Source organism: Castanea sativa, chromosome 12 (assembly GCF_040712315.1).
Source record: "Castanea sativa cultivar Marrone di Chiusa Pesio chromosome 12, ASM4071231v1".
Lineage (NCBI taxonomy): Eukaryota > Viridiplantae > Streptophyta > Magnoliopsida > Fagales > Fagaceae > Castanea > Castanea sativa.
In genome coordinates this window covers 10335199-10346669 of record NC_134024.1, presented here as the reverse complement: position 1 = coordinate 10346669, position 11471 = coordinate 10335199, and the positions used below count along the sequence as shown (strand labels likewise).

The 11471-nt window shown below is 32.8% G+C and overlaps 1 protein-coding gene across 1 annotated transcript; it reads right to left on the bottom strand.

The window, feature by feature from the left end:
- Positions 1-6743: 6743 nt before the first annotated feature.
- LOC142618387 (ABC transporter G family member 4-like) lies at positions 6744-8878 on the bottom strand. Its single transcript, XM_075791305.1, has one exon. The coding sequence runs from the start codon at positions 8720-8722 to the stop codon at positions 6935-6937; it is 1788 nt and encodes a 595-aa protein (XP_075647420.1). The 5' UTR covers positions 8723-8878; the 3' UTR covers positions 6744-6934.
- Positions 8879-11471: the final 2593 nt, after the last annotated feature.

Below are 11471 nucleotides of genomic sequence, written 5' to 3'. Positions count from 1 at the left end.
TATACGTGTAGATGAAAAAGGATGTTAAAATGTGTGTAAAGTTGTTTAAAATGTGAAAATGTGTGTTAGAACCACACAACCAAATAGGGTTTAGAGATCTTAAATTTAATTCCCGCCTATACTAAAAATTTATTAGTAGCTTGACTTAATAATAAAAAACTATCATAAAAAACAGATGTCATAAATTAAAACTTAAAAAAAAAAAAATTGATGTAACAAGTCCCAAAAATATATTAAAAAACAATGCAAGGAAAAGATTGTTCTTGTTAAACTTATATCTTATGCAGACACAAAACCAAATAAAAATTGAAAGAGAAGTTAGAGAAAAAATGCCTTGCAAACAAAATCACATAAAATGCAAGCGAAACAAAATAAATCCATATATAATTTTAGGTTTTAAGGGTTTATTATATGGGTGATACCCGTAATTTACCATTAATTTATTACACATTTTTGTGGTACATATGCATATAAAAATGATGCAATCTTTGTGATACATAAACCAATGCTCTTTATTTCAAGGTCAATACCTCATAATTAACATGGGGTATATTATACCGTTCTAAATTGTTTAATGAGTTTGAAAACTATCTGTCTATTTTATTAAAACATTGACTTGTCAAGAACTTTCTAATTTAATTAATGCATTTTAGTGTTTGTAACAAAGATGTCTAGGGTTTATATCCTCTTTCTCCATTCTAACTATCAAAAAATAATAATCAAGCAAAAACTTCACAGAAGGTTCAGAAACCATTTTACCATTTAACATGCAGGGGAAAAAAAAAATCACAAACCATGTAACTTCTTCAAATTAATTTGAGGCATAATATTAGGACAATTACAATGCTATATGGTACATGATTTGACAAAAAATTTTTGTGGGTGGGGAAAATAGGTGCAAGTTGATTCTTTTGTCATTTACATCCCACAAGTCACAGTCTCCCAGTGGTGGAATATAACAAAATGCCATCATAAAGAATGGAAAGAAACCTGAAAGACCTATTCATCATAAATAATTGAATCTAGCCAAAAGATTGACAATCACATATAAATCAAGTCAAAATTTTGGACCTTAGAGATAGATATATTTAACACGCAACTTGAATACTGGCCAAAATACCACATTTTAGAAATTTTTAGCAATATAGCATTATTTGCAAGCAAACTATGTATCAAAAGACCACCTTTTTGGAACTTGATTTTGTATAGAACTTGATTTTATTAATATTGAGTTTTGTGAGTAAAAAATGTCATATGATGTGCCTTTTTTCAATAAAAAATGCCATATAGAACTCGATATTTATAAAATTGAGTTATGTGTAATTTACTCATGAAACTTGATATTTGTGAAATCGAATTCTATACCGAACTTGGTTTTCAAGTTCTAAAAGTGTAGTATTCTCCTACATAGTTTAAGAACAATGCTATTTTGATGAAAATTTCAACCATATTTGGTATTTGGCCATTTTGGCCCTTGAATATTTGCAAAATAGTGGCAATCACGTATAAATCATGACAAAATTTTGGGCATTAGAGATTGGCTTAATTTATCACTCTGCTTGAATATTTACAAAATAGTGATATTATTTAGATTAAAATGCAATTAATTTTTCAAGTTTGAGGCTATTTTCAATCTAACAATTTATGTTTCAAAATTTGCATTTTGCCCTTTGTATTTAATTCTATTTTCACATTGACTTTGTCATCCATTTTCATTAGTAATATGACTGTTCCATATATATATATATATAATATATAGAAATAATTGACATAGCACTATTTTATTAGAGGGTCATATTATTTAAAGAATTTAATTTCTATACAATTTATCCAATCAGGTCTTTCTCTCATTAACTAGTTCTCCATATCTCACCTCACTATAAAGTGAGAATATCTAAAATAATTGTTGTATCAAACAAGACATTATTTTTTTTGGCAACCAAATTAATAAATAATAGGTTGGATTATATTTTATTTTATTACATTTCTTGCATCAACATGTTTGTTGACACAAAAAGATGTGACGATTTTTGCATCAACTTACATGATGATGTTATATAGGCTTTTTGCATCAATGAAAATGTTGACCTTAAAAAGATTTTAAATGCCGCAAAAATAATTTAATTTTCACACAAACCTTATAAGTATGCTGCAATTTTTTTTTTTTTTGAGTAAAAACTTTTTTCTTATAGTGATAATGGATCAATTAATTTTTTCAGCTGCAAAACTGCATGAAATGAATAATTGTCAACTTTAACGCAAGAATGAAAAGAATTCATACTAGATAATATTTCCATAAAATCTCTTTAAAAAACGTACCATTTATTTGGATTTTTGAAATAAGGTAACAGGCTCTACTGCACTGGGCTATAGAAAAGTCTTTTCGGCCATCAGCCAAAAGGCCCAATGGGCCAGCTCTTTATTTATAGTGCGTAAACTCTACCGAATTATTTCCTTCACATGCAGGCATGTATAGTCATAGATTCTTTTTTCTTTTTTTGATAGGCATGCATAGACTGCATAGTCATAGATTAGACATACAATTTGTTTGGAAATCTGATTGGCATGAATACGGTCTTGAAGAAGTTTGAATACAATGAATAGTGCTGATGGCTTATTTTGTTAAAAACATAAATTAGAATAATTAACCCAATCACAGTGAATAAGAAGGGTGAAAGGAGGACAAAATATTAAAAAATATAAAAAATATATCGTAAAAAACCAAGCAAAAATAACTTCAGATCTATTTGATCCTATTTGGTCATATTCGGTCCATTACGTCTACTTTGTCCCATTCAGTTTACTTTGGTGTTTGGCTCTATTTGGTCTATTATGTCCACTTTGGTCTTATTCGGTCCAATTTAGTAATAATATTAAGACAAATTAGTAATTGCCCTAAAGATAACATTTGTATACTTATAGTCTTCATGTTGAGAAAGACTTTCACTTAAATTTTGTTATACTAAAATGCTATATTAATGTGGCTTAACATGAATGTAGTAACAACAAATGCTATGTCAAACACTTTGTATATGAAGAGGTGTCAATTCAGCTATAAGGTTTTTGGCGTCTTTCTAAACATGAAGTCTATAAGTATACAAATATAATTTTTAGGGCAGTTACTAATTTGTTTTAACATTATTACTTTTAAATAAATTGTATGAAGTTGATTATATCTCCAAGTAAAATATATATTATTTTTATTTAATTATCTAGTGTAACGGATAGGGACTAATATATATTTTTAAAAAAATTTAAAAGAAGAAAAAGGAGGAAGATAAGCACTATTATACCTTTTAGCTTATATATCTTAGCCCCTTTAGTCTTTACCCAAATCGGTTTCTGTGCCTCCTTGTGATCATATCTAAAGACTAAAGCAAAAGGACAAATGGCAGACAAAGACAATCAGAGAACAGAGAGATCTGGAATGGATTCTCCACACTATGAGTGATTGGTTTGATATTCATTTATATTTGTACAAGCAAGTTTACAATAGGGATGTTTTTGAATACAAGAGTCAACTACAAGTTAATCTTGGAAAGGTAAATCTGTCATTTTGTCAATGCATAATTTTGTCCCTGATTTTGGGCTGGACTTGAACTACGGCAATGATCTGTAGTGCATTTCTTTTGGCTAGAATGAAGGTGATAAATGCTTATGGGCTTATGGTTGGTGGTTTGATTGTGCTGTTGCATAACTGATGCTGGCTGCTTCTTCAGCAGAAACTGCAGTCAACTTAGCATCTGATGCTTTTATTTGATTACTGCTGCCAATTTATACAAAAGGATAAGCAGTAAGCACAATTCTAGGAACCACTTCGCTACTAAAACTCAATGACTAACCAAACTATCTGGTGTACAGTGTACCCATAATATTACTCCCTCAACACACACGTAATTTCTGTAGCAAGATTAGGCATTTATCAAAAGACCAAGGACGATTAAGAAGCACAATATCAAGATCCATCGCATCATTGAAAATGGCAATGAAAATATGAGGGCCTCAACAATATATGTAAGTTTCCTACACGCATCAAAACAATGGCAACAGTTGCTGCAAAATCAGTTTCCTTCACGTATCAAATCAAACTACTATATTTGATTCCTTATATCCGTAAATATCTAGTATCAAATCAAACTACTATATTTGTTTATAAAAAAAAAAAAAATCTAGTATCTACTAACCTGTATAAGAGCCTAGCTATTAGCCATTAGGCCAACTTGTAAAAGACTAGAGAACGAGAGATGCCATTGTTTTGTTTTTTTTTTTGTTTTTTGTTTTTTGTTTTTTTTGATTGTTTTGTTTTGTTTTTTTTTTTTTCAGCTTTTAAGAGAGCTTTTCTTATTTGGTTCAATTAATGTGTGCCCTTAGAGCACATATTAAGCCATTTATTTTTTAAAACATTTTTTCGAAAATTGAAAAAACTGTTAATATTTTTTCAATTCTCGAGAAAATATTTTAAAAAATAATTAATTATTATATGGCTTTAGGGCACACATTAACAAAATCTTTTGTTATTTGTGAAGGCATTTTGAACAAATAAACATTTTGTAATCTAATTTTGATATTGTGGATGTAGGCTATCATTAAATCATGCAAATTCTTGATGTTCTTTTATTGTGCGTGATTGTTTTCTCAAATTTTCTTCCCACACCCCCCCCCCCCCCTATTTTATGTTTGCGAGATCTCTTTCATAAGTCTATTTTAGTGTTCACATTCAATTTTGAGTAGAAATACTTTTTCAGAGAACATTTAAGTTATATCAAATAAATATCTTTTATACTCTTCTCTTCTCTTCATGAGAAGGAGGGGAGGTGGATGAGATACCTCGTCCAACATAAAATAATTAAAAAACTTTTATAGGTGATTATTCCTTACATCAAAAGTAATTCTCATCCGATATGAATGATACATTCCACACAAAAATTAATTAATTAGTGAAACCTATTATTATGTGAAAATAAAAAGTATTACTTCTAAAATACAGAATAATTACTTGTACTATAACACATAGGGCAAGAGGGCCCGTGCAATATTGGGTATTTGTCACTATCCTATTGGTTCTATTGCACAAACCCAAACTTTGTTTGAATAAAGTCAATAATCGTTAGATAAAATTGTACAACTGAGTGCTGACTGAATGTTGGTGTAAGGATACACAACCTGAACAATATTTTTACTTGGAAGTAGTATCCTCTAATCCCTAACAAGCTTCAACTTACTTTCAACTGAAGTATCTACTAGGTTACTAATCTACCAATCTCTCTTATGCGTAAATAATTTCTAGCTAAGAAGTAGAAGTCTATATTTCAGGTGTAAAAGTCTCATCCCTATGGATTCCACCTCGTGAACATGTACGTGTCTTAGCTTTATCAGCTGCAATATGTTCATAAATAATTACATCACCCACAGGAATTTGGGACCTTTTTTTTTTTTTTCCCTTTATGTTGAGGACAGTTTTCTGACCGTGTTTCATACAACTCAGAAGTTGACAAGTTCTAATCTAAGAAGGTTTAACAGTTCTCAAATGGAGTACTACGTTACTTATTGGATTTGGATAGGCCATAGGTACTTCGTGCACGATGTAGGGAGCCCAACAGTGAGTTCACGGGTGACAACAAGAAGAGGAACCCGTGAGCAAGGCACTCATTGAACTCGAGCAAGAAAACAAACCTAACATATTTCGTCAAGGGACAAAACCACTTTTCAATAAGGCCGACACGCATTGGATTCTTCGCTCGCTCTATACATTAATAGCCAAAGACCCGTGACTCCTCACTGTCAATAAGCACTGATAATTTTTATTTTCAGAACAAACAAATTAAGGGGAGTACAATATACGTGCGTCTGCAATTGTTTAGAGAACAACCTAGCCAGTCAAAACTTTGTAGGTGAGCTAACCTCTGCATGGATCCGAAATGTTACTTAAAGATTTTCGGCCTAAGGCACTACTTGATTGATAAAATGAATGAAATAACATTATTAGTTTGAGTTTTAACATTTCGAAACAATCAATTAAAATTTAAAACTAATTAAATGTGGAAAAATTCTTTAGAGATTTTTTTTTGAGGGAATAAAAAGATGTTAGGCTCCAAAAATCTTATAGCTTAATTAGTACCATTTGATGTTTCTAATGTAAACATTTAGGGAGGATTCAAATTCTCTCACTTCAACTATTGATATTGATAATATTAAAAAAAAAAAGTTCGGGCATTTGCAATATAGCACAAAGCCAAACGCAAAAATCTTTTATCTTGTCAAAATATGCGTGCCAAACCAAGTTTATCATGTGTCATTTCACTATCATATCATTTATGGAAGTATATAGAAGAAGACAGCTCCATACTGATATGGAGTCCTTTTTAACCTGAATTTGGGCTTCTAGTGAAGTGGAAATGCCTCACGACTCTTTTACAGTATCATACGGCCTTGATCAAGAGAATTAGATATCTCCTATGTCACTTTCCTAAAATTATATGAAAAATTATTGAATATGAAGTTCCATAAGTGTGTACTTTCTTTTTTTACCTAAATTGCAGGTCTCATCATAAATTTAATTAGTGAGACTCACAGTTATATGAGAAGAATGAATTCGCATTTATGACATATGTCAAGAGTATTCAATAATTATCCAAATTATATATAAAAAAAACAACAACAAAAAAACAAAAGAGGAATTAAAACCATCGTAATATAGCTACTACCCACGTGTTTAAAACATGAAGAGGATACATAGAACGAAATTCATGAAGGAAACATCTTTTATTACTGTATTTTAATTATCTCTATAATGAATTGAAGCCTAAGGAACCATGCATTGCAGGGGCTTCAGTTCTTGAAAAACAGAAGCAAAAAAAAAAAAGAAAAAGAAAAAAACAATTCAGTAAAAAAAAAGAAAAAAAAGAAAGAAAAAGAAAAAGCAAATATGATAGTGTCATTTCTTGGATCTGGAAACCCTTCTGATCAAAACCAGGAAACAAAGCACGCGATAGAACACAAAGAAACCAACCAAGATGTAAACATTTGTCCATCTCTGCCTCTCATGGAGCCCTCTTTTATCCAACACATCGCTTCCAGTCACCATGCACTCCTTGTTCTCTTCGTACCATATCAAACATGTTGAGACAAGGCAAGAATACTCATTGATGAGGAGGGCATCAAGTGCGTACTTATACATTGAGAGGAAATGCATGAAAAGCCAATACTTAGGCATACTGTCTGAGGAGATGAAGTAGCCAGAGAAGAGAAAGAAAGCCGCTAAAAGTATTGTCACAAGCGAAGTTCCCGCAATGTAGTTTGGAGCAAGAGAGCTCAAGAAGAGCACGAATGAGTTTGCCATTAGAACTATCACCCATATCACCAATACAAAGTAAGAGAAAGCTTGCCATGAAGCACAAAGACCCACCAAGAAATATAACGAGAATGAGTATATCATTGCGATCACGAGCAAGTAAGGCAAGAAAACAAGTGTGTTTGCTATGAGATAAGAAGAAAGTCTATAAACCCCACTGGAAGTTTCTCTTAAAAGTATTGGCCTTTCATTGATGAAGATTGGAAGTGTTTCAGTTGTTGAAGACAGAAGGAAAGTGAGAGTGAAAGCGAAGAGACCAAATCTCTTTTCGATACCTTCCTTGTCAAAACCAATATTAATGTAAATGGTTCCAAGAACAAGGCCGACAACAAGAGCTTCCAATGTGTTGGTTAAAAGAAGCTGTCTGGTTCTGAAAATGATCTTCCAAAACCTATTATAGAGGGCAAGAATCTCGTGGACCCTAGAGCTCTTGTATCCTATCTTTTTCCCTTCAATATTATCTGAAGGAGCAGCTATGGATTTAGTGGGTGATGGAGGAAGGGATGGGGGTGTGATGGGTTTAAGATCATTGAGTAAATTTAGTATTTCCATGGCATATTCTAATGCATTGAGCTGTGGAGGGACAGTGAAGCCATTTGAGACTAAGAATGTTTGAAGTGAAGAAAGTGTACCGTGGTGTACTACAGTCCCTTTTGATAGCAAGAGGACTGTATCAATGGTAGAGAGTATCTTGAAGCTTGGTTGATGTATAGACAAAATCACAGTGCGGTGACGCGAAGTTGCTATGGATTTAAGTGTTTGCATTACGCTCAAAGCTGAAGAGCTATCAAGTCCTGAAGTGGGTTCATCGAGAAGTAACACTGCAGGGTCATGAAGAAGGCTTAGGCCTATCGAAACACGTCTACGTTCGCCACCCGATAATCCCTGAGCGAGCCTAGTATTTGATAAGTGTGTTAGTTTGAGCTCAGTGAGAAGAGAGGAAACAATGGAGGCAATATCAGATGTTTTAGGGACTAAAAGACATGCAGTGAAAGCGAAGGTCTCAGAAACAGTGAGTAATGGAAGACATGCATCGTGTTGGGGGACATGGGCAGAGAGTTTGCGAAATGAAGAAGGGTTGAGAGGTGAAGAGTTGAGAAAAAGAGTGCCATGTGTGGGTGAAGTACGAGCAGCTAAAATGTCAAGGAGAGTGGACTTACCTGCACCACTAGGACCAACAATGGCCAAAATTTGAGAGGGATAGGCAGTGAGAGAGACATCATTAAGTATGTAATTTGGAGGGTTTGTGGTGCAGGGTTTGAAGAGTAAGAGTGGTGCAAGGGTTGTGGAAGTGGTGGTTGATTTGGTGTAGGAGATTGAAGAGGCTGTTAATTTGAAGGTCTTGAATGGTGTTGGTGATTGGTTTGCCATGGAGGTGTTGATGGGAAAGAAGGATAGAGGGAGAGAAGTAAAGGGGATATAGACAGAGATGTAGGGGAAGAAGATATGTTGTTGATGATGATTTCCATGTCGGAGTATAATGTTGGTGAAAGATGAGAAAAAGAGACAATTAAAAAGTTTGTGGGGTGCCCCTAATTAATTATTACTTTATTAAATTGGAGATTAATAGGATGGGTAGACGTACCAAATCATAAGCTATTGCATGTAAATTAGCAAAGAAAGTGACTGAGGGGATATAATAACGTATGATTTATCTTTTTATAAAGGTGGTCCAACCAAATTGCGAAGCTTGTTTAATTTCTCCAGATTTGTGTCAAATAAGCTTTTTCATTTCTCATGGAAAATACTTGTTACACACACTTTGTTGCACACATTTACACACTCATAAAAATTGTATTGTAAATATGACTTGAATTTATAATTTTTACTTGAAAATCATGACTTTAAGTCATGTTTTCGATGTAATTTTTGAGTAGGTAAAGGTGTGTGCAATAAGTAATGTGTAATAAACACTATTTTCTCAATTTTGGTGTTGTAAAACTTAACCTTGACACTGTGCTTTTTTGGACTCTAAATTAGGTTGAAAAATGCTAAAAGCATAATTATTTACACAGCATCCACTACTCACAACTTATTACATAGCGAGTCATGACAAAAATTATATAAAATAATTGTGGTCCTACAATTATTCAATTAGAAAATATGGCTTCTTCTTTCTCGTTTTATCCACAATTAGAATATAGCTTATATCTCAGGACACAGTTTTGTACCTTATCAAACTCCGATTTATCAAGATGTACATGTATATATAAATTTGTTCATTTGTTTTCCTTTTATGAATATTAATTTGCTCTGCAATAAATTGTATTTCTGACTAGAGGATGTTGTTTGTGGTTTTGCTCCATTAGGCTCATTTAGTGCCTTATTATATGAAATAGATTATATGGATTGGACTAGAATCTTCTTCAATTTCATATATGTATATCAGCATTATGTAAAATTTTAAATGATATATCAGCATGCACACTATTAAATATAAATAAAAAAAATGTGAACTATACAATGGATAGTAAAATAGAGAGGATCAATGGGTACACCAATAATGCCCTTATTAAAACTAGTGATGAAACATTGCATACATCCATAAATCACTTGTTGCAGTTCAGTTTCAATTTGAGATCCAACGCCCCAAGTTGAAGTAGTTTGATGACCCATTGCTCTCCTCTGTAAAAAATTAAAATATATATATATATATTCCTTTTTCTTTTTCTTTTTTTGGGTGGGGGCATCAACCAACTAAATGACACATTTAAAAGTAAATAATTATTGGTTGCTTTTTTTTTTGCCCATAATATTACTTGTTAAATAAAACTTTAGAGTTGGCGTTTTTTAGAATCATGTGAATGACTCAATATTTTCTATATCTTATTGAATATAAGATAGATGACAAATAATATACCAGTTGGAAGTGATTGGAATTGATGGAAGTCGTTGTTCTCTTAGGACAAAAGCCATTAAACCCCCCTTCCTAATTCACTCACGAGTTCACTGTTCTGTCACAACTCACAACTCTCTCTCTCTCTCTCTCTCTCTCTCTCTCTCTCTCTCATGCGTATTTGTACTAGCTAGCTTTGCATAAAGAATATCAGCCAAGCCCACACTTGACGACGAGCTTTGCATTCAATAGCTGCGCAGTCCGTGACTCTACCATGCATTTCGCATATACAAGTGGACAAAACTAGTTTACAATTTGCATATATGAATGTTGATGATCATGATATATGAGCTATAGATGATAACTAAGTGGTGATAAAATAATTAAATCTTGAACATGTTTGAGTCACATATGTCTCATCAGATCAGAGTGAAGGATATTGCTTACCATAACATAACAATATTATCAACACTTTACGCTCCACCAGTCACCAGAATCATTGCACCTTGTCTAAGAATCTAACCCCGCGCACACATACACAAAGGAATAAGGGAAAAGAAAAAGAATAATTGCATCTTTTTGCCTAGTGGTCCTAGTCTATGTCCATGGGCCAATGAGCCCATAAACTTGCATTGGTGTAATATGGCCCAGTCCGAACCTCAGCCCTAGATTTTGTTGCTTGTTCTTCCCCTTTCATGACAAGGCTCAGCTGACTATAAATGCAGATTTGGACTGAAAATTGAAAGCCCAACAACTATTAAGGCAAACAGTAGTCTTGATCAATTAACTGGTCATTCTTGTCAACTAGTCATGGCCTGGACCCTCAGATAGAACATATGGACCCCAGTCCATATATTATATTAAATGGCCCACAAAAATAATTCGAACATGAGCTTAAGTAGGCAACTATTATCCATCCCAATTATCCAAAAATAAAAATTATTATCCATCCTCATCAAAAGAGGATCCATAATTCAGTTCGTAAAGAGGGAAGGACTTCGGTTGTCAGGTCTCAGGAAAGTCCCTTATGTAGATCACTGATGAATTACACCTCTTTGGGTTTACAACGAATTTATTAAATAATATATATAATATTTTAACTTATCACTAAATCCATCAACTCAAAAAGTGAAATAGTTCCTATCCAAAAAAAAGAGGTGAAATAGTGATTTAAATTTCAATTTAATATACGAGACCAACATGCTGAAGGGGAAAAAAGGCAACATTATATTAGTTTTTGTTTTCTTTTTTTGTTTTTTATTTTGTTTCTTAAATTAGAAATAC

What these genes read in the sequence shown, in the direction of transcription:
- LOC142618387 (XM_075791305.1), bottom strand. Translation starts at nt 8,722, where the DNA reads ATGGCAAACCAATCACCAACACCATTCAAGACCTTCAAATTAACAGCC.